The sequence below is a fragment of the Somniosus microcephalus genome, chromosome 3, assembly GCF_052327205.1.
Source record: "Somniosus microcephalus isolate GS21.2 chromosome 3, FLI_Smic_1.0, whole genome shotgun sequence".
Classification (NCBI taxonomy): Eukaryota; Metazoa; Chordata; class Chondrichthyes; order Squaliformes; family Somniosidae; genus Somniosus; species Somniosus microcephalus.
The window spans coordinates 24,582,707-24,606,534 of NC_140989.1; the positions used below are offsets into that span (position 1 = coordinate 24,582,707).

General features: G+C 48.7%; 1 protein-coding gene across 3 annotated transcripts in view; it reads left to right on the forward strand.

Annotated features, from left to right (window-relative positions):
- Positions 1–666: 666 nt before the first annotated feature.
- Positions 667–23,828, forward strand: part of map3k21 (mitogen-activated protein kinase kinase kinase 21) — a 95,676-nt gene continuing 72,514 nt past the window's right edge. For 2 of the 3 annotated variants that reach the window (XM_085979470.1, XM_085979462.1), the window contains exon 1: positions 667–1,706. In XM_085979470.1, the coding sequence (XP_085835596.1) occupies positions 929–1,706 (778 nt within the window). In that variant the 5' untranslated portion in view covers positions 667–928. The remainder of the gene's footprint in view (positions 1,707–23,828) is intronic. The other variant, XR_015075843.1, reaches the window with a different exon arrangement.

Sequence of the window (23,828 nt, forward strand, 5' to 3'; positions counted from 1 at the left end):
CCCTCCCTCCCCTTTGCTCCTCCCTCCCCTTTGCTCCTCCCTCCCTCCCCTTTGCTCCTCCCTCCCTCCCTCCCCTTTGCTCCTCCCTCCCCTTTGCTCCTCCCTCCCTCCCCTTTGCTCCTCCCTCCCTCCCCTTTGCTCCTCCTCTCTCTCCCCCTCCTCTTTGCTCCTCTCTCTACCCCTCCCCTTTGCTCCTTATCTCTCTCCCCCCTTTTTTTAATTTTTTTTTAATTTCATTTTTAATTAAATTAAAATTTGGTCATTTGGACCTATTATGCACTCCAGTCCCCGCGGCGCCCACCGGTCACGAAATTGCTCGAGCGTGCCGGCGGAGACCGCGTGCTCCATCTCCAGGGCCACCCGGGCGCGAACATGGCCGCGGAAGGGCGGGAGGCAATCAGGCCGGTCTCTCCCCCCTTTGCTCCTCTCTCTCCCCCCTTTGCTCCTCCTCTCCCCTTTGCTCCTCCTCTCTCTCCCCCCTTTGCTCCTCCTCTCCCCTTTGCTCCTCCTCTCTCTCCCCCCTTTGCTCCTCCTCTCTCTCCCCCCCTTTGCTCCTCCTCTTTCTCCCCCTCCCCTTTGCTCCTCCTCTTTCCTTTGCTCCTCCCCTCTCCCTGACGCCTGACGCCCGCGGTCGGCTGTGATTGGTGACTGGCGCCGGCCTGGGCTGCGGCCGACAGTAACCCCGCGGCCCAGCAGCGAGCGAGCGCCCTGCCCGGGGGTCGGGGCTGTGAGCGAGTGAGCGGCCGCGGGTCAGAGACACAGACCCAGAGCGCCAGAACCTTTTCACCCGGCGGGCGGGGAGGGAAGGGGCCGTGTCCATGGAGGCCGAGCTGCTGCCGATGGTGGTGATGATGATGATGGCGGCGGCGGTGGGGCTGGACGCGGCCGCCGCTGCTGCAGCTGCTGCCCAGCCGCTCGCAGTGGGCCCATGAGCGGCACTCGAGCCCCCGGCGCCGCGGTTGCCATGGATCCCTTGCAGGCCCTGTTCAGCCCGGAGGCTGCGGCGGCGGGCCGCCTGGGCTCGGAGCCCGAGCCGGACCTGGACCCCGGGCCCTTCTGGACGGCGGTCTTCGACTACGAGGCGAGCGCCGAGGACGAGCTGAGCCTGCGGCGGGGCGGCGTGCTGGAGGTGCTGTCGACGGACGCCAAGGTGTCGGGCGACGAGGGCTGGTGGACGGGCAAGCTGGGCGGGCGGGTCGGCATCTTCCCGGCCAACTACGTGACCCGGCCGCTGCCCACGGCCGTCGTCGGCGGCGGCGGCCACTCAATCGAGGCCCAGGCCCGGGCCCCGGCCACCGAGATCGAGTTCAGCCAGCTCAGCCTGCAGGAGATCATCGGCGTGGGCGGCTTCGGCAAGGTGTACCGCGGCAGCTGGCGCGGCCAGCCGGTGGCCGTCAAGGCGGCCCGCCGCGACCCCGACGAGGAGGCGGGCGCCACGGCCGAAAGCGCCCGCCGCGAAGCCCGGCTCTTCGCCATGCTGCGGCACCGCAACATCATCGCGCTGCGCGGCGTCTGCCTGCAGGAGCCCAACCTCTGCCTGGTGATGGAGTACGCGCAGGGCGGCCCGCTCAACCGGGCGCTGGCCGGCCGCCGCATCCCGCCCCGCACCCTCGTCAACTGGGCCGTGCAGATTGCCCGCGGCATGCGCTACCTGCACGCCGAGGCCATCGTGCCGATCATCCACCGCGACCTCAAGTCCAGCAACAGTGAGTAGCCTGAGGGACGGGTGGAGGGGTGCACATGCTTATAACCTGGTGTTGTGTATACAGTGTCGGGGAGAGTCGTACCTGTGTGTATTGGCCATGATGTGGAGATGCCGGTGTTGGACTGGGGTGGACAAATGTGAGAAGTCACACAACACCAGGTTATAGTCCAACAGCTTTATTTGAAATCGCAAGCTTTCGGAGCGCTGCTCCTTCCTCAGGTGAAGTGAAGAGATGCATATAGGCACAGCATATATATTTGTTCTCTGATTATATAGGCTGTGCCTATATGCATCTCTTCACTTCACCTGACGAAGGAGCAGCGTTCCGAAAGCTTGTGATTTCAAATAAAGCTGTTGGACTATAACCTGGTGTTGTGACTTCTCACACTGTGTATACAGTGTCGGGGAGAGTCGTACCTGTGTATAGAGTGTTGGGGAGAGTCGCACCTGTGTGTACGGTGTCGGGGAGAGTCGCGCCTGTGTGTACGGTGTCGGGGAGGGTCGTGCCTGTGTGTACGGTGTCGGGGAGAGTCGTGCCTGTGTGTACGGTGTCGGGGAGGGTCGTGCCTGTGTGTACGGTGTCGGGGAGAGTCGTGCCTGTGTGTACGGTGTCGGGGAGGGTCGTGCCTGTGTGTACGGTGTCGGGGAGAGTCGTGCCTGTGTGTACGGTGTCGGGGAGAGTCGCGCCTGTGTGTACGGTGTCGGGGAGAGTCGCGCCTGTGTGTACGGTGTCGGGGAGAGTCGCGCCTGTGTGTACGGTGTCGGGGAGGGTCGTGCCTGTGTGTACGGTGTCGGGGAGAGTCGTGCCTGTGTGTACGGTGTCGGGGAGAGTCGTGCCTGTGTGTACGGTGTCGGGGAGAGTCGTGCCTGTGTGTACGGTGTCGGGGAGGGTCGTGCCTGTGTGTACGGTGTCGGGGAGAGTCGTGCCTGTGTGTACGGTGTCGGGGAGAGTCGCGCCTGTGTGTACGGTGTCGGGGAGAGTCGCGCCTGTGTGTACGGTGTCGGGGAGAGTCGCGCCTGTGTGTACGGTGTCGGGGAGAGTCGTGCCTGTGTGTACGGTGTCGGGGAGAGTCGTGCCTGTGTGTACGGTGTCGGGGAGAGTCGTGCCTGTCTCTACATAGAAACATAGAAGATAGGAGCAGGGGTAGGCCATTCGGCCCCTCGAGCCTGCTCCGCCATTCAATGAGATCATGGCTGATCATCCAAATTCAGTACCCTGTCCCTGCCTTCTCCCCATATCCCTTGATCACTTTAGCCTTAAGAAATATATACAACTCCTTCTTGAATATATTTAATGAATTGGCCTCTACTGCCTTCTGTGGTAGAGAATTCCACAGGTTCACCACTCTCTGGGTGAAGTAATTCCTCCCCCCCCTCTTGTGTTAAATGGCTTACCCCTTATCCTTAGACTGTGACCCCTGGTTCTGGACACCCCGGCCATCGGGAACATGCTTCCTGCGTCCAGTCCTGTTAAAATTTTATAAGTTTAAATGAGATCCCCTCTTATTCTTCTAAACTCCAGCGAGTATAAGCCCAATCGATCCAATCTCTCCTCATACGTCATTCCTGCCATCTCGGGTATCAGTCTGGTGAATCTTCACTGCACTCCCTCCATGGCAAGAATATCCTTTCTCAGATAAGGCGACCAAAACTCCACACAATACTCAAGATGCGGCCTCACCAAGGCCCTGTACAACTGCAGCAAGACATCCTTGTTCCTGTACAGTGTCCGGGAGAGTCGTACCTGTGCGTACAGTGTCCGGGAGAGTCGTACCTGTGCGTACAGTGTCGGGGAGAGTCGTGCCTGTGCGTACGGTGTCGGGGAGAGTCGTACAACAACAACTTGAATTTATATAGCGCCTTTAATGTAATAAATCGTCCCAAGGTGCTTCACAGGCGTATTAGAAGGCAATAAATTTGACACCGAGCCACATAAGGAGGAATTAGGGCAGGTGACCAAAAGTTTGGTCGAAGAGGTAGGTTTTAAGGAGGTAGAGAGGCGGAGAGGTTTAGGGAGGGAATTCCAGAACTTGGGGCCTATGCAACAGAAGGCACGGCCACCAGTGGTTGAGCAATTATAATTAGGGATGCTCAAGGGGGCAAAATTAAAGGAGCGCAGATATCTCGTTGGGCGGTTGTGGGGCTGGAGGAGATTACAGAGATAGGGAGGGGCGAGGCCATGGAGTGATTTGTAAACAAGGATGAGAATTTTAAAATCGAGGTGTTGCTTAACCGGGAGCCAATGTAGGTCAGCGAGCACAGGGGTGATGGGTGAGCGGGACTTGGTGCGAGTTAGGACACAGGCAGCCAAGTTTTGGATGACCTCAAGTTTACGTAGGGTAGAATGTGGGAGGCCAGCCAGGCGTGCGTTGGAATAGTCAAGTCTAGAGGTAACAAAGGCATGGATGCGGATTTCAGCAGCAGATGGGCACCTGTATATACAGTGAAAGGGAGAGTCCTACCTGTATATACAGTGAAAGGGAGAGTCCTACCTGTATATACAGTGAAAGGGAGAGTCCTACCTGTATATACAGTGAAAGGGAGAGTCCTACCTGTATATACAGTGAAAGGAAGAGTCCTACCTGTATATACAGTGAAAGGGAGAGTCCTACCTGTATATACAGTGAAAGGGAGAGTCCTACCTGTATATACAGTGAAAGGGAGAGTCCTACCTGTATATACAGTGAAAGGGAGAGTCCTACCTGTATATACAGTGAAAGGAAGAGTCCTACCTGTATATACAGTGAAAGGGAGAGTCCTACCTGTATATACAGTGAAAGGGAGAGTCCTACCTGTATATACAGTGAAAGGGAGAGTCCTACCTGTATATACAGTGAAAGGGAGAGTCCTACCTGTATATAAAGTGAAAGGGAGAGTCCTACCTGTATATACAGTGAAAGGGAGAGTCCTACCTGTATATACAGTGAAAGGGAGAGTCCTACCTGTATATCCAGTGAAAGGGAGAGTCCTACCTGTATATACAGTGAAAGGGAGAGTCCTACCTGTATATACAGTGAAAGGGAGAGTCCTACCTGTATATCCAGTGAAAGGGAGAGTCCTACCTTTATATACAGTGTAAGATAGTCATACCTGTACATACAGTACTGTGGTGGAGTCATCGCTGTACAATAGGGAGTCAGCTAGATACAGTAGGGGTAGGTCAGAGCTGTATATATTGGGGCGTGTGAGAGCTATACAAGGTTTGGGGAAGCTATATTCATGGGGAGAGGAAGATGTATGTGGTGAATTACAGCTTTATGCAGTAGGTCATTTATACGTTGGGAGTAAGTTATATACAGCCACGTGGGTTATATGTTATAAATGTCTTGAGTTGTGAACAGTAATATTCTGAATGGGGCAGGGCTATGTACATGGACAAAGGGGTCATAGCTGTTAACCGTGTTATAAATGGGTGGGAGTCGTGTATAATATGTACAATAATGCTGTAAATGGTTTGGTGTTATGTACAGTGTTTTATTGGGCCAGAGCTGTATACAGGAAACTTTCGTTTAACCGGAGGTTAAATGTCCGGAAAGCTCTATCTACCGGCAAAATTCAGGAGCCGTTTCCTATATTTTTTTACTTCTCGTTGCTTTTTTTTCCCCAGTCAGGCTCTGCAAGGTCTACTTGAAGCTGTTGCTTAGCTACAGAGATGCTTTTAAGCTGCAGCCGACTGTTTTGAAGCTGTTGCTAAGCAACAGGGTTTGTTGATTCACACGGAGCTGAAAAGCTCCATATGTTTTAACATTAGCGCTGGTTTATACGGCCGTTTTGATGGGACGGCACCAACTTAGTCCCGTCCGTGCCGGATACCAGAAAGTTTCCTGTACAATTATAATTGGAGTTTTATACAATAATGTTATGACTGGGTGAAAGGTGTCTACATAGAACTTTACAGCGCAGAAACAGGCCATTCGACCCAGCAGGTCTATGCCAGTGTTTATAATCCACACAAGCCTCCTCCCACCTTACCTCATCTCACCCTTACTTTGTCTCATCCTATCAACATATCCTTCTATTCCCTTCTCCCTCATGTACTTATCTAGCTTCCCCTTAAACGCATCTATGCTATTCATCTCGACTACTTCATGCGAGCTCCACATTCTCACCACTCTCTGGGTAAAGAAGTTTTTCCTGAATTCCTTACTGAATTTACTAGTGACTATCTTATAATTATGCCCCCTAGTTTTGGACTCCTCCACAAGTGGCAACATCTTCTCTACGTCTACCCGATCGAACCCTTTCGTAATTTTAAACGGCCTACCATGTTAAAAATGAGTAGGAGTTTGATAGTTATAAATGGAACAGATTTACATAAAATAATAGAAATGGGTTCAATTTATATACAATTTTAGAAATGGGTCTGTTATATATAGTAAAAATTGAATAGCTTTATATATAACTAGTAGATCTAGGTGGGTGTTCTCACTCCTTGATCTTTGTATCTTAGTCATTCAGTCACCCTGAGCTGTCTATTGATCTGCCCTAATGGCCCAGAAATTCAGGTCGGGGGCTTCCCGTGGGTGCAAGCCCCCGACCTGCACTTACCTTGCGCGCCGGCCGTTGAGCTGTGAGCCCCTGTGGAATTGCGATCCTGGGCCTTCTCCCAACTGCCGGCGCGCAGTGCTTGCGTATCCCGGGGCGCAGTTAGTTCGATGTGTCCCCTGGGGTCACGTGGGCCATGGAGAGCCAATGGTAGCAGGGAATGCTTCATAAGTTAAACCTATAAATACTTATAAGCCCCAAAACATCACTAAATCTTCAAATAATTTTTTTTAATCACATTTTTAAAATAAACTATAAATTACATGAAATAGCTATTTTAAACAATAATTTAAATTTTTGAAAAAATGAATTACATTTTCTAACGGGGCTAAAAATAAACTTTTCTTTAAAGTATTTAAAAAATAATAAACCTGTGGAAAAAATGTTTCAATTTTAATTAATTCACCACTTACCTTGTAAAAAGCAGGCCTTGTGACTGCTTTTTACATGTCTAACTTCTGGAGACTTACCCTCCCGGGAAAACCTGTTTTAAAAAAAAAAAAGTAAGTTGGATGCGCACGCGCGTGACTTCCGTTCCCCTGAAAGAAGGGGTTCAGAAGTGCCGGTTTCCTGCGCATGCACGAAACCGGCACTTCCATTGGGCCTACGGGTGAGTACCCCATGCGTACTCACCTGTGGAGACATGAATTTCTGGGCCAATATCTTTTTCCCCCCACTTACGTGTGTGTGTGTGTGTGTGTGTGTGTGTGTGTGTGTGTGGTCTTGTTTCTAATAAATCTTTCTGTCTGATTTCTGTTTCTGCTTGTCCGACATTTCCTCCAATTAAACATTGGGAAGACTGTTATCGGTCCCGCCACAAACTCCCATCCCTAGCCACCGATTCCAACCCCCTCTGTGACCACTGTCTCGGGCTGAACCACACTGTTTGCAACTCGGCCTCCTATTTGACCCTGAGATGAGCTTCCGATCCTGTATCCTCTCCATCACCAAGACCGCCTGCTTCCACCTCTGACATCGCCCGTCTCCACCCCTGACTCAGCCCGTCTGCTGCTGAAACCCTCATCCATACTTTTGTTACCCCCAGACTCGAATATTCCAAGGCTCTCCTGATTGGCCTTCCGCCATCCATAAACGTGAGCTCATCCAAAACTCTGCTGCCTGTGTCCTAACTCGCACCAGTCCCATTCACCAATGACCCCTGTGCTCGCTGACCTACATTGGCTCCCCGTACCCAAACGCTTCAGTTTAAAATTTCTCATTCTCATGTTCAAATCCCTCCATGCCCTCGCCCCTCCCTACCTCTGTAACCTACAGCCCTCCGAGAAGTCTGCGTTCCTCCAACTCTGGCTCTTGTCCATCTCCAATTTCCTTCACCTCGCCATTGGCGGCTATGCCTTCAGCCACCTAAGCCCTGAAATTCCTTCACTAAGTTGAAGCTGGGTAGATTGGGAGATTTGCAGGGTATAATATTGATAGGTGTGTGAAATTTTCATGAAACTTTTGATTTATCGGCACCTAAATAACCGGAAATCTCGGTTAACCGGCAAAATTCAGGAGTAGGTTCAGGTAACTTTTATTACTTGCCTTCCTCCATCTGTTGCTGTGCAAGCGTGTGGCTGCAGCTGTTGCTAAGCTAGAGACGCTTGCAACTTGTGGCCATTGTTCTGAACCTGTTGCTAAGCAACAGGGTTTGTTGCTTTATACGGAGCTCTCAGCTCCGTGTTTTTTACTATAGCGTTCGGTTATCCGGAATTTTTGATGAACCGGCACCACGTCGGTCCCGTCCGTGCCGGATTAAAAAAAAGTTTCCTGTAACTGCACTGCGGGTGGATTATTTTGGTAAATTACAGTAAAGGTAGATGTGTTCGATTATTGCTGTTGCATTCTTGAACTGTGAGAAACACCTCGCAGGATGAATAGATTTTGCGTTCTATCTGGAGAGTGCATTTTGAGGTGTATAACACAACAGGAAAGTACCGGTCGTTGCAGGTTTGCTCCTGGTGGTGGGAGCAGGTTGAGATGGTAAATTAAAAGTAGCATAACACACGCGGTATTGAAGTGCGTTTGGTACAACTGCTTGTTTTCCAGTTGGTACCAATTTGTTAAATAAGCCTACTGAAGATGCACAGTGCTTCCTTGTGGTACACACTTGTAGCAAATAATTAAGCCGTCTGTTATTCGGGTTGGACCCAATAATTATGCCCATTACATGAATTCCCAAATTATGATTCAGCCCATTTTTTATGAACCAGGAACATCGACACTGCCACGCTGCAATTTTGTAGAGACGCACAGACTTATGGGCAGAGTCATCATTGAGTGCTTGCCCCACAAGTGGACAGCTGAAGGAAGCTTCATGGTGGAGGGGTGGGGGGGAGGAGGTGGTGCCGAGGATGCAGCTAATGATGCGCATCAACTCCTTTTGAACGTTATACTTTGAACGGCAGTTGTAATAAGAGTTTATATATTAACACATGCATAGAAGTTCGAGTAGAAACTGGCCATTCGGCCCAACCAGACAGTGTTGGCAATAAGCCTCCACACAGGTACATTGTTCCAATCGCATTTACCCACCCTGTTTCCCTATCCCTTCAACGCCTTTTCCTTCATCCACCTAGCCAATCTAATCTTGAATGTTGACACCGTTTCTGCCTCAACCACTAACCCTGGAAGTGAATTCCACGGCCTCACAACTTTCTGTGGCAAAGTTTTGCCTACCCTAAATTTCCTCAGTTCTAAATCTCTTGCATGTGTATATTTTTTTATTTTTATTTGTATAGATATGCAATTGTTTTGGATTTTCTATTGCGAGTTAGTGGATTTTCCATACCGATGCTTTATGGGCTGAGCTGAGGCCATAATGTGACCCAGGCGGGACTGGGTGCGGGGAGGCGGGACTGGGTGCGGGGAGGCGGGACTGGGTGCGGGGAGGCGTTGACGACCAGGTTAAGGCTGGGCTGCCGGTTGGGATGTGGGGTTGCTACAGCCAGGATGTGCACCTGGCAAGGTGGTTGGCGAGATTGGGGCTTTTGTTGGGGTGGTAGTAATGGGCTTTGATAATCGGGGGGCTGTACTGTGTGGCGGGGGCAGGTTGGTAGAGGACCTTTGTCTTATGGATGTTTAGTGTAAGGCCCATGCTCTCGTATGCTTTGTGAAGGTGTTGACGACGTGGCCGTGGACAACGTGGACGACTTTCCATACCTTGGGAGCCTACTGTCAACAAGGGCAGACGTCGACGACGAAGCCCAACACCGTCTTCAGTGTGCCAGTGCAGTCTTCGGTCGCCTGAGGAAGAGAGTGTTTGAAGACCAGGACCTCAAACCCGGCACTAAGCTCATGGTCTACAGAGCAGCAGTGATACCCGCCCTGCTGTATGCCTCAGAGACATGGACCATGTACAGCAGGCACCTCAAAGCACTGGAGAGGTACCACCAACGCGGCCTCCGCAATATCCTGCAAATCCATTGACAGGCTAGGTGCACCAACGTCAGTGTTCTTGCTCAGGCCAACATCCCCAGCATTGAAGCTTTGACCACGCTCGATTAGCTCCGATGGACAGGTCACATTGTCTGCATGCCCGATACGAGACTCCCAAAACAAGCGCTCTACTCTGAGCTCCGGCACGGCAAGAGAGCCTCAGGTAGGCAGAGGAAACGCTTCAAGGACACCCTCAAAGCCTCCTTGAAAAAGTGTAACATCCCCACCGACACCTGGGAATCCCTGGCCCAAGACCGCACAAAGTGGAGGAGAAGCATCCAGGAAGGCGCTGAACACCTCGAGTCTCTTCGCCGGAAGCCAAGCGCAAGGAGCGCACGTCAACCCAAGCACCCCACCCACCCGCCCCTTCAACCACCGTCTGCCCCACCTGTGACAGAGACTGTAGGTCCCGCATTGGACTCATCAGTCACCTGAGAACTCATTTTTCATGTGGAAGCAAGTCATCCTCGGTTCCGAGGGACTGCCTAAGAAGAAGAGTAATGGGCCAAAGTTGCAGGTCGGGGCGAGGCCCAAACTGAAGTTGGCTATGGGTCCCGTGGGAAGCTGGGTGTAGGTGGAGGCCGTTTACCAGAGCTGGGGTCATCCGCCCATTGTCTACAAAAGGAGCCAACTACAAAACAAATGTTTGTTTAGAGTGTGGCCAGATTGCACACGGCCCCACCTTGCAGGATAAATGTGCATTACATCCTTACAATACAACATTGTCCTCCGACTGATCGAAACATATAAGATTGTGAGGGGGCTTGATCGGGTGGATGCGGGGAGGATGTTTCCACTGATGGGTGAGACTAGAACTAGGGGGCATAATCTTAGAATAAGGGGCTGCCCTTTCAAAACTGAGATGAGGAGAAACTTCTTCACTCAGAGGGTAGTAAATCTATGGAATTTGCTACCCCAGAGAGCTGTGGAAGCTGCAACATTAAATAAATTTAAAATGGAGATAAACAGTTTCCTAGCAGATAAGGGAATTCGGGGTTATGGGGAGAGGGCAGGGAAGTGGACGTGAGTCTAGATTCGGATCAGCCATGATCCTATTGAATGGCGGAGCAGGCCCGAGGGGCCGTATGGCCTACTCCTGTTCTTATGTTCTTATCATGGGCATTTTACAGGAGAGAGGTATATATCTATTTTTTTTTTAAAGTGATTGTAAGCATTAGAATGTAAGGCTCGACACTAGTCTCCTGGTCCTTGACCAGTAAATTTAACAATCTCCCCTTCTTGGGCAGTCCCTCGGAACCGAGGATGACTTGCTTCCACATTAAAAATGAGTTCTCAGGTGACTGATGAGTCCAATGCGGGACCTACAGTCTCTGTCACAGGTGGGGCAGACGGTGGTTGAAGGGGCGGGTGGGGTGCTTGGGTTGACGTGCGCTGCCTGCGCTTGGCTTCCGCTTGCTCCCGGCGAAGAGACTCGAGGTGTTCGGCGCCTTCCCGGATGCTTCTCCTCCACTTTGTGCGGTCTTGGGCCAGGGATTCCCAGGTGTCGGTGGGGATGTTACACTTTTTCAAGGAGGCTTTGAGGGTGTCCTTGAAGCGTTTCCTCTGCCCACCTGGGGCTCTCTTGCCGTGCCGGAGCTCCCAGTAGAGCGCTTGTTTTGGGAGTCTCGTATCGGGCATGCGGACAATGTGACCCGTCCATCGGAGCTGATTGAGCATGGTCAGAGCTTCTATGCTGGGGAAGTTGGCCTGAGCGAGAACACTGACGTTGGTGCGCCTATCCTGCCAATGGATTTGCAGGATCTTGCGGAGGCAGCGTTGGTGGTACCTCTCCAGTGCTTTGAGGTGCCTGCTGTACATGGTCCATGTCTCTGAGGCATACAGCAGGGCGGGTATCACTGCTGCTCTGTAGACCATGAGCTTGGTGCTGGGTTTGAAATTTCGTCAATTTAACAATGGTTCAATGATAGCAGGAACAGGATGGCTCGAACAGAACAATGGGACCCCTGCAATCATTTGACAGGATCCCTGGAGTGATGAATGATTATTTCATGAATTTTGGGCCTAACCCAATGGACGATGGTGCTGTTTATTTTCATTCATAGACTGAAGGACCATTACATTAATGCTCTCCATACTGTACATTTTCAGAGTGAGGATCCCTGAGATCATCAGATTTCACCCCATCTGTCGTCTGATCTGAATTTTTCTGTATTTGTTAACTTGCTAGTTTCCCAATGAGAGACATTTTGTGCAGTGCTAACAGGAGATGCCTGATGGTGTTAGTGTTTGGGGGAAGCATGCCTGGATTTGCAGGAGGTCACTGAAAAGTTTGAAAGCGCTACTCCATGCCAGTGTTGGACTAAAGAGTCAGTAACACATGGGGGAAATAAAAAAAGACTTGCATTTATATCGCGCCTTTCATGACCTCTGGACGTCCCAAAGTGCTTTACAGCCAATGAAGTACTTTTGAAGTGTAGTCACCGTTGTAATATGGGAAACACAGCAACTATTTTGTGCACAGCAAGCTCCCACAAACAGCAATTTGATAATGACCAGAAGATATATTTTTTAGTGATGTTGATTGAGGGATACGTGTTGGTCAGGACACCAGGGATAACTCCTCTGTGCCTTGAGATTTTTTACCTCCACCTGAAGGGGTGGATAGGGCCTCGGTTTAACATCTCATCCGAAAGACGGCACTTTCTCAGTTACTGCACTGGAGTGTCAGCCTAGATTTTTGTGCTCGAGTCTCTGGAGTGGGACTTGAACCCACAACCTTCTGACTCAGACGAGAGTGCTACCAATTGAGCCACGACTGAACTGAAATGCACAGGGATTGGTTGAATAACCTGTTGACGTGCACCGTCCAGGTTCTCACGTGAAGAATAGTCACTCGGACCTGGTGCCTGTGGAAGAGTATCCTAGCAAGAATCAATACCTTAACAAAAGGACAAAGGACAAGTGTGAGATGATATACCTATCAATTCATCCAATGAAAAGCGACGAGTTAAGAAAGTAACTTTAGGTTTTTATTGGCTAAATAACAGAGCCCACCCTCATGGGTGATCGGATCCAACAAGGAGGAATACCAGCCAGTCGACCACCTTTATACCTGGGCAGGTAGGTGGAGCCATGGGCGGAGTCAGCAGTGGTCAGCCCAGGTATAACAGCGTGACAAGAGGCGACCTCGTATAGTGATACAACAGTGTGAACAGTGATAACCATAGAGTAACGATATAACAGTGATAACTATAGTGTAACGATAGTGAACGACAAAAGTGGTTTACCACATGAGATGAGTTGGGTTTGAAGACATTGGAAATTGTGGCAGTGTCTCTTTTACATTTTAATGTGACTTGCACTAAAATCTACTTTCTGGTTTCAGGTAGTCTTGTAGTGGAAAAAATCCTATTGGGCGACCTATAGATGAGAAGCTTTATACTAGAGCTATGATCTCTTTGTGCTTTTTGGAGGTATCTATGGTGATATTTGTTGATTGCTGGTTTTGTAAGGTCTCTGGCATCGCCTTGTAGCACGGTCCAGTGGGCTAGTTGAATGTTGCTGCTGGTTGTGACTAGAAATGTACAAAGCCATTCTTTCAGCCTTGATGCAACTCGAGGGATATTTATTATTGAGTCTGGTAGTCATAGTACATTGTGTCCCATTTAATTACATTCTAAATTGTGCATATAGAATTATGAATGGTTGGGAGTGAGTAATGGGTTGTAATTTAACCAGGGGGTCAAATGACTTCACAAAGCTGAGCAGTTTATAGATTTATTTTTTAAATGATCTGTTATGGACTCCAAATAAAATCTGAGCTAACGACAGTTCAAAGCAATGCCAGACTGACATCGTTGCAGAATAATGTGATGTGGTTCACAGGATGGTCTAGGGACACACTTTTTTTCCCCCCCCGCAGGTGGGAAGTAAAATGTAGTTATCGAGACTGTGATGCTGCAATAGAATCAAAATAGTCTGCACTACAGTTTAGTGACCTTTCCGTTTGTGTGCCAGGACCTTTCTTGTGCCCGGCTGCAGCAGTTTTAACTGCTGCTACCGGCTCTCGTCTCCCAACTCTGCCCAGTGCCTAGATCCTGTTCTGCACCCCTCTCCTGTTTTGCTACTGGAGGCTCCTCTGAAAAGCGTGGGTGGTTTATAATAGTCGTCTGAAGGCTGACGTGAGATTACAGCCCTGATGAGCTGTGGTAGACTCCCATGGTTCAGTACATGGCTGATTGGTTCATTGCCCAGGCCCACAAATGGAGAATGGTGACTTGGAGGAGGTGCCAGAGTCCTACTCTTGGGGAACCTTGAACCGACATGAGCCGCTGCTTTCGAGGGAGCAAGATGGCTGAGGGGGGGGGATTTCCTTTTGATTTATACTATGTTCCCTCTTCAACAAACACGTTGCTTTCTATGTTTGCCTTTCCTTGCTTCTAGCTGTCTCTCCATTTTCCTCCTGTTTGGATTGATAATGGCAGGTGTGTGTGTGTGATTGAAAGCATGGCATATGTCACTATACAGTGTCTTGGATTTTGCTTCACTCCTCTCTGATATTAAGTGTGCTTCTGGAGCGTATCACAGTCAAGCATGATTCTTTACTTATCCAATAACCCAGATAAGTACACTTCATCAGGGAACCCTGGCTGGATTTTCCCGATCCTTCTGTTTCTTGAACACTACACTGCCTGAGGTGGGCAATATCTTGATACTTTAAAAATGATCCTATAATTATTGAGGCAGGCGTGGGACATCTGAAATACTCTGTGCTCGGTAGTGCAAATTTACACCATAGTTTTCCATATATTAGGGTGCAGTTTCATGTTTTGCTGCATCACCTAATCCATATAACCACTAGTTGTGTTAATTAGGCTGTGCCTTATGTTTGATGCTATTTTGTTTTTGGATTGCGGCTTTGTAATGTCCAAAAGGTTTGTATTCAGCCCTTAACTGATTAATGAATTAAAATTGTTAATGAATTCAAATTATTTTGCCACTTCAGATTTTGTACAAGCTGCTGTCGCAGCTAATGCGCTCGCTTTCATTCACCTAAGGGGCAGAACTATTAGGAATAGGAAAATGCCATTCAGCTCAGCAATTCTGTCCCTTTTACAGAGATCAACTCCACCTACCCATCTTCTCGCCATAAGAGATATTGTACCATATCCTGTAAACCCTCTATCTCCTGAAATGCATCTACAGGAAACTTTTTTTTAATCCGGCACCGGCGTGGTGCCGGTTTATCAAAAAGTCCGGATTACAGAGAGGTATAGTAAAAGGTACGAGAGCCCCGTACACGGCCACAGATCCAGCCGTCCTTGTTGCATGGCAACAGGTGCCGGAACCCTGGCCACAGACCAAACGTCCCTGTTGCATAGCAACAGGTGCAGGAACCCCAGTTACACGGCCACAGATCCAGGAATGGCCACTAATATGAAGTAAAACTTACCTGAACCTACTCCTGAATTTTGCCAGTTAACAGATTTCTGGTTATTTAGGTGCCGGTAAATCGAGAGTTTCCTGTACTTGTTTCTTGAACCCTGCGTGTTTCCGTGGCCTTCCCGGTTAACTTATTCCATAGCTCTGCTGCCCTTTCGGTTGATCAAGGTTCTGCCTAGTTTTCCTTCTTGCTCCTCACTTCCTCATTTTTAACTCGTGTCCCCTGGTGTTTGAGCCTTTCACCCGAGTGAGCCATTGTCTTTGATCAGTTCCCGTCATGCGTATGGATTACCAGACATCTGGAAATGGCGCAAGATGCGTAAGTTGTTAATATTGGGAAATTGAAGTGTTGAACAAACTCGCTGTTGAAGTATGTCAGTGACTAATGAAGTCCATTCATATTGTTTGTTACACTGGTTCCTCTCCAAGTTATTAAAAATTCATAGTGAATTATAGACTAAATACTGGAGCCTAATCAGAACATTTTGTGGCCAAAAGTGTATAGATTTAAACTTCTTTGTGATACCCATTGATTTAGTGCAAATACATACCATTTAGTGTTTTTCATAGAATTTACAGCGCAGAAACAGGCCATTCGGCCCAACTGGTGTTCATGCTCCACATGAGCTTTCTCTGACCCTACTTCGTCTAACCCTATCTGCATAACCAATTCTTTTAGCCCTCTTGTACATATCTAGCTTACTCTTAAATGCATCTATCCTATTCACCTCAACCACTCCATGTAGAACCACTCTCTGGCTAAAGAGGTTTTTCCTGAATTCCTTATTGGATTTATATATATGTATATGTGTCCCCTAGTTTTGGACTCCCACCCCCCCCCCCCCCCCCCCCACAATCACAAGTAGAAACAACGTCTCTACGTTTACCCTATCGAACCTCTTCATAATTTTTAAATTAGCATATTGAGAAGATTTGCACTTAAGCCAGCGTGCTTTAATGCCACAACAACAGACCTTGCCAATGATGCTCTTAAGCTGCTTTAATATTTTGGGTTTAGTGCTGTGCTCGGTCTACCCGCTTATGTCGCATGGGTCTTGTGCAGCCAGCGGTAATACCAAAGTGAAGTTGCTGGGCTGACTAAGGCTGGTGGCTGGCAAGGCCTAGTAAAGGCCGTCTAAGCTGCCAGACAGTTTACTTTGGTGCAAGTTTACCTCGACCCAGGCAACAGGAGCCAGCAGCACGAACCTAGCACTCAACCCAGTATAACCGTGACTTCAATTCATCGCCTCAAATTACTGCCACCACTGCCATTAGTGAGAGAGTTTCAACCATCAGTACTTCATCTAGTGTTAAACAACTCAAAATACTTTCTCTAGGCACAGCCCAGCCTTGGACAGACAGAATCTGTAATAATACCATTGGATATTTTTTTTTTTTAACCAGTTTAAGCAGACAAGGAACAAAAATTTCACACGGCCGCCTTTTACAGAAATCTTATCAAGCAGGGAGTAGGCTGGTGCGGTGTTTTGCAGGGTAGTTAGAGAGCTGACATTAACTCTCTTTCATGTTTTTTTAAAAAAGGCAATGGTTCACCTGAGCCTAGTATAGATAGCCAAGTTTATTTTTTAAATGTTTCTCTGTTTATAAATTATTTCCCATGTTCGGTCAACCTGACCTGATGGTCTCCGCAGCCAAGTAAGCAGGTGGGCTGCCTTCTCCAAGTTGTTGCCAATGCTCCCATTGTTGGCTGTCTGGTGTGACTCTCTCCAATTTCTTCCCTGCCCCCACCCCAAAAAAAATCTGCATTAATTTAATGCTCATTGCCATTGTGCTTTGAGTCCCTTTTAATTTGGGTCTTTGTATTTCCCATCTCATGTTACAGTATTTTTCGCAATGCTATGTCAAATTCAGCTCCCAAATTAATTGGAGGGAAAGTGGATCACTTTGAAAGAAAAGTTGAGTTCCACTGCAGTTGAGTCTTCGTTTTAAATCTTAAATGTTTTTTTCTGTTTTCTGGTAATACTACATGTGAGGTCTGTCTCAGTGAACACCGTGGGAGTGGAGCTGCGTATGCAGAAATACTCTGCTCAGGCAGCAAGACCTTTTGCTGTCAAGCACGTGCTCCCATTGTTCGGATCAGGAAAATACTTAACAGGTGTGTTCTATTTGCCAAGACTGGATTCCAAGCCTTGCACATCAACCTTGGCTTCCACACTGCTCTAGCTTCTGATTGCCACACTTCTAAACACGCTCTGAATTCAAGATTGCTTAGTGCAACAGTCTACATTTTAACTCTTTTCATTTGCAAGGGAAGGCATTCTATAGGGGAACGTACTTGCACCTTGTGTCTTCTACTGTCTTTCCTCTTCGGTTTTTCTCTGCCCATCTTCGTGCGTGTCACTCCCCAGTTGATGTAGGTTGACATGTAACCTCTGTGACCTTTTCCTCCATTACAACAGTGACTACACTTCAAAAGTACTTCATTGGCTGTAAAGCGCTTTAGGATGTTCTGAGGTCGTGAAAGGCGCTATAGAAATGCAAGTCTTTCTTTATCAGTGCTGCTTCAAAACACCTCACTAGGATGTCTGGGATGACCTTTTTTTAGTTAAACACTCTCCCTCCCCCAATATGAACCCTTGTCCTACCTGTGCAATGTACATAAGAACATAAGAAATAGGAGCAGGAGTAGGCCATTTGGCCCTTCGAGCCTGCTCCGCCATTCAATAAGATCATGGCTGATCTTCTACCTCATCTCCACTCTCCTGCAATGTCCCCATCCCCTTGATTCCCTTAATATCCAAAAATCTATCGATCTCTGTCTTGAATAGACTCAACGACTGAGCCTCCACAGCCCTCTGGGGCAGAGAATTCCAAAGATTCACCACCCTCTGAGTGAAGAAATTTCTCCTCAACCCCCCTCTAATCCTTCTACTGATTACTTTAAATCTATGTCTCCTGGTTATTGACCTCCTTTCTGATTCCTATTCAGTAACTCCCCGTATTCCCCAGTTAGCAAGCGCACGTGTGTAGAAGTCAGCTGAGGACGAGGCTTGGCTGCGATGGCCTCCATAACTAAGTCTGTTGACAATCGTTGCCTCAGCTCATGTGAGGAATGGCAAATAGAGGGCGGTGCCAGAGGGCTGTTGGCACCCATTGACCCGGACCCCAGCAAGAGGAGAAAGAAAATGAGCAAAATAAGTTACAGTAATTTAAAAAAATGAGATTTAGTATTGGATCCACAGCGCACTTGAATTTTGTTTCCAGCTATAGTAATTTACGCCATGTTTTCTTGTGCATGGAGATGCTGCTGAGAGTGATTACCCTGGGCCTGGCTCGCTGAAAATTCTGTTGCGTAACTGAGCGTATTCAGAGTCATTTGGGGAGTTGCGGTTAGCCGAAAGTCTTGGGCAAATTGGACTAAATTCAGATACACAGATGTCACTAGTCAAAGGAAGAAGTGCGACTCAAACAGGAATTTGCTGCATTCTGAGGCATTGAAACCGCTGCTAAAATCGTCCTTTCAGTATTAATCACTCGGTGCACTTTTGTATGGAAAAAAAAAATGCATAATGTTCGCATCTGGTAAATTTATAGGGTCTTTTTGGAATCTCCGGGATGCAAATCTCAAGTGAATTGGAAGAACCATCCCTCCTCCATCTAGTTTAGGTAAAAGAAGAGAGCTCTTGTTAAATGCGTAATGAGAGTTGAAGCCAAGTAACCCGTGAGCTGCCGCCATTTGACGCACAAATGCCTATAACCTTGTCTTGGTGTACGGAGCTGCTGGTGTGTATGTGACTGCAAACTTTACTCCACCAAACCTCAAATGCCAAGAGAGAACAGCAGCTTTCATAGCAGCATTTTTGTGTTGCTCCCGTTAGCAGCAGGTACATGCTTCTCCCATGCCTGGCAGCTCACAAAGGATGTCCGCTCCATGCCCCTTATGTTCAGGGCCTGTTAGGGAGAGAATAGAATATTGACTTCCTATTGGGCCTCCAGTGGGAAAACTGGGAGAGCAACTTGTATACGCCGAGTCTGTGGATGAGCTCTGTGCTCTTGACAGTGTAAAACCACCCGCTAAGGTGAGCTTCACTGACCCTGATTTATAAAAATAAGAATATTTCAACACACAAGGTGGCCATTTGGCCCATTGTGACTGTGCCAGCTCTCTGAAAGAGCTATCTGCTTAGTCCCATTTCCCTGCTCTATCCCCATACTTTTTTTAACGTTTCCATTTCAAATAGTTATCCATTTCCCTTTCTACTTAAACCAATTTCAGGTAGGGCATTCCATATTCCAACATTGCTCTGCATGTAAAAATAACTTGGTGTATCGAGTTTGTGCGAGGGACAGATTTCCAGGTGGTAACACGAGGGAGCGTTCACCAGTCAGCAGAAGCAGTGTGTGAAGCTTTGCTGTTGGATTTGTGTTCAGACTTTGTGGATTGGCACAGAATGGTGACCATAAGAACATAAGAAGTAGGAGCAGGAGTAGGCCATACGGCCCCTCGGGCCTGCTCCGTCATTCAATAGGATCATGGCTGATCCGAACCTAGACTCACGTCCACTTCCCTGCCCTCTCCCCGTAACCCCTAATTCCCTTATCTGCTAGGAAACTGTCTATATCCATTTTAAATTTATTTAATGTTGCAGCTTCCACAGCTCTCTGGGGTAGCAAATTCCATAGATTTACTACCCTCTGAATGAAGAAGTTTCTCCTCATCTCAGTTTTGAAAGGGCAGCCCCTTATTCTTAGATTATGCCCCCTAGTTCTAGTCTCACCCATCAGTGGAAACATCCTCACCGCATCCACCCGATCAAGCCCCCTCACAATCTTATATGTTTCGATCAGATCGCCTCTCATTCTTCTGAACTCCAATGAGTAGAGGCCCAACCTACTCAACCTTTCCTCATACGTGAAGTGCAGCTGCAGAAGCTCTCGTGTTCCTGGCGTCAATGCGAGCTCTGATTTAAACGTTTGCTGCTTTTGTGGTGCTGCCGCAGATGTAATCTTGCTGCTGTTCCTCATCAGAACATCCTATTCGTGGGGTGTGATGATCAGCGCGACAGGAGATGGAGTGCACAATGCCACTGGCTCGTTCTGTTTTCAGGAGTCATTGACTAATCTTGCGCGGCACTTTCTCTTTGAGTCAGTGTTTCTTCTTGGGCAGTCCCTCGGAACCGAGGATGACTTGCTTCCACATTAAAAATGAGTTCTCGGGTGACTGATGAGTCCAATGCGGGACCTACAGTCTCTGTCACGGGTGCGGCAGACGGTGGTTGAAGGGGCGGGTGGGTGGGGTGCTTGGGTTGCCATGTGCTCCTTGCGCTTGCTCCCGGCAAAGAGACTCGGTGTTCGGCGCCTTCCCGGATGCTTCTCCTCCCTCCACTTTGTGCGGTCTTGGGCCAGGGATCCCCAGGTGTCGGTGGGGATGTTGCACTTTTTCAAGGAGGCTTTGAGGGTGTCCTTGAAGCGTTTCCTCTGCCCACCTGGGGCTCTCTTGCCGTGTCAGAGCTCCGAGTAGAGCGCTTGTTTTGGGAGTCTCGTATCGGGCATGCGGACAATGTGACCCGTCCATCGGAGCTGATCGAGCGTGGTCAGAGCTTCGATGCTGGGGATGTTGGCCTGAGCAAGAACACTGACGTTGGTGCGCCTATCCTGCCAATGGACTTGCAGGATCTTGCAGCGTTGGTGGTACCTCTCCAGTGCTTTGAGGTGCCTGCTGTACATGGTCCATGTCTCTGAGGCATACAGCAGGGCGAGTATCACTGCTGCTCTGTAGACCATGAGCTTTGTGTCGGGTTTGATGTCCTGGTCTTCAAACACTCTCTTCCTCAGGCGACCGAAGGCTGCACTGGCACATTGAAGGCGGTGTTGGACTTCGTCATCGATGTCTGCCCTTGTTGACAGTAGGCTCCCGAGGTATGGAAAGTGGTCCACATTGTCCAAGGCCTTGTCGTTGATTTTGATAATCAGGGGGCAGTACTGTGTGGCGGGGGCAGTTGTTAGAGGACCTTTGTCTTACGGATGTTTAGTGTAAGGCCCATGCTCTCGTACGCTTCGGTGAAGGTGTGGACGATGGTTTGGAGTCCGACCTCCGAGTGAGCGCAGACGCAAGCGTCGTCTGCATACTGTAATTCGACGACAGAGGATGGGACAACCTTGGATCTGGGCTGGAGGCGACGGAGGTTGAACAGTTTCCTGTTTGTTCTGTAGATTAGCTTCACTCCAGCGGGGAGCTTATTGAGGGTGCGATGGAGCATTGCAGCAAGGAAGATTGAGAAGAGTGTTGGTGCAATGACACAGCCTTGCTTTACCCTGGTTCGTACGTGAATTGGGTCTGTGGTGGAACCGTTGGTCAGGATCATGGCTTGCATGTTGTCGTGAAGCAGGCGGAGGATGGTGTCAAACCCTATAAAGGAGTTGAATTAAAACAGAAGCATTGAATCAACACCAGAGTTTTTTTTTTACTGTGATTTTTATCTCCTTGCCCTCTGCTGCTGATCCTCGTGCTGTAGTATGATCTGATGGATAGTCGAGGCCATGCAGTGCCTTAAATTTAAATCCTTGTGTTCAGATCCCTCTGTGGCCTCGCCCCCCCCCCCACCATCGCTAACCTCCTCCAGCTCTACAATCCTCTGAGAACTCTGCGTTCCTCCAATTCTGGCCTCTTGAGCATCCCTGATTTCCTTCGCTCCACCACTGGTGGCCGTGCCCTCAGCTGCCTAGGCCCTAAGCTCTGGCATTCCTTCCCTAAACCCCCCCTCCTCTACACCTCTCTCTCCATTAAGACACTCATTAAAACCCACCTCTTAGACCAAGCTTTCAATCACTTTTCCCAATATCTCCTTTTGTGTCAAGCCTTGTTTGATAACGCTCCTGTTAAGCACCGTGGGACGTTTTACTACATTAAAGGTGCTATATAAATGCAAGTTGATGTTAAATGGCTATTCCTTGGGTGTTAAACTGGACAGTGAGTGCTAACAGACTGATCAATCATGAAGTTAAATATTCTGTAGATTTTCATCATCTAGGCTCACAGATGAATAATGGCCATGTGAGGATATGTTGGTAGAACTATCCTAGCAAGGAGCTGGGGTGTGTGGGAGGTAATCATTTGTGTGTTTAGTGCTACCAGAGCTTTGCCATGTATTTGGTAAAAATGAGACTGAAGAAGGAAAATGTTAATACGAGAGTATGCCGTTAAGGTGGGAATAATTATGTCCAGAAAAGCCATATATTGTGGCATCCAAGATCTCGGCTTGATTCAGAGGACTTCGTGTTGTGGCTTCAAGCTCCACTACAGACATTATGGGTAATAACAGCTTGCCCCTTTGAAACTGACCGCAATGTCTGGGTTTAACACAAGCGCATCCTAACGCAAAACTCCTGAAGTTGCAGACAGTCATTCACTGCTCCGACACTGGCTGTGCTGTGGAAACCCTGCCTCTCCAGGGCAGTGTCCTAGGCCCAACCATCTTCAGCTGCTTCATCAATGACCTTCCCTCCAGCATAAGGTCAGAAATGGGGATGTTCGCTGATGACTGCACAGTGTTCAGCGCCATTCACAACTCCTCAGATAATGAAGCCGTCCATGTCCGCATGCAACAAGACCTGGACAACGTTCAGGCTTGGGCTGATAAGTGGCATGTAACATTCGCACCACAGAAGTGCCAGGCAATGACTAACTCCAACAAGTGAGAGCCTAACCACCTACTCTTGACATTCAAAGACATTACCATAGCCGAATCCCCCACCATCATAGAAACGTAGAAGATAGGAGCAGGAGTAGGCCATTCGGCCCCTCGAGCCTGCTCCGCCATTCAATGAGATCGTGGCTGATCATCCAAATTCAGTACCCTGTCCCTGCTTTCTCCCCATATCCCTTGATCCCTTTAGCCTTAAGAAATATATCCAACTCCTTCTTGAATATATTTAATGAATTGGCCTCAACTGTCTTCTGTGGTAGAGAATTCCACAGGTTCACCACTCTCTGGGTGAAGAAATTCCTCCTCATCTCTGTCCTAAATGGCTTACCCCTTATCCTTAGACTGTGACCCCTGGTTCTGGACTCCCCCGCCATCGGGAACAACCTTCCTGCATCTAGTCTGTTTCAATGAGACCCCTCTCATTCTTCTAAACTCTAGCGAATATAAGCCTAATCGACCCAATCTCTCTTCATACGTCATTCCTGCCATCCCAGGTATCAGTCTGGTGAATCTTTGCTGCACTCCCTCCATGGCAAGAACATCCTTCCTCAGATAAGGCGACCAAAACTGCATACAATACTCGAGGTGTGGTCTCACCAAGGCCCTGTACAACTGCAGCAAGACATCCTTGCTCCTGTACTCAAACCCTCTCGCTACGAAGGCCAACATACCATTTGCCTTCTTAACCGCCTGCTGTACCTGCATGCTTACCTTCAGCGACTGGTGCACAAGGACACCCAGGTCTCGTTGCACTTCCCCTTCTCCCAATCTATTGCCATTCAGATAATCTGCCTTCCTGTTTTTGCCACCAAAGTGGATAACCTCGCATTTATCCACATTATACTGCATCTGCCCAATCACCCAACCTGTCCAAATCATACTGGAGTTTCTCAGCATCCTCCTCACCGCACGCACACCCACCCAGCTTTGTGTCGTCTGCAAACCTGGAGATATTACATCTAGTTCCCTCGTCTAGATCATTAATATGTATTGTGAATAGTAGGGGTCCTAGTGCCGATCCCTGCGGTACCCCACTAGTCACTGCCTGCCACTCTGAAAAAGACCCATTT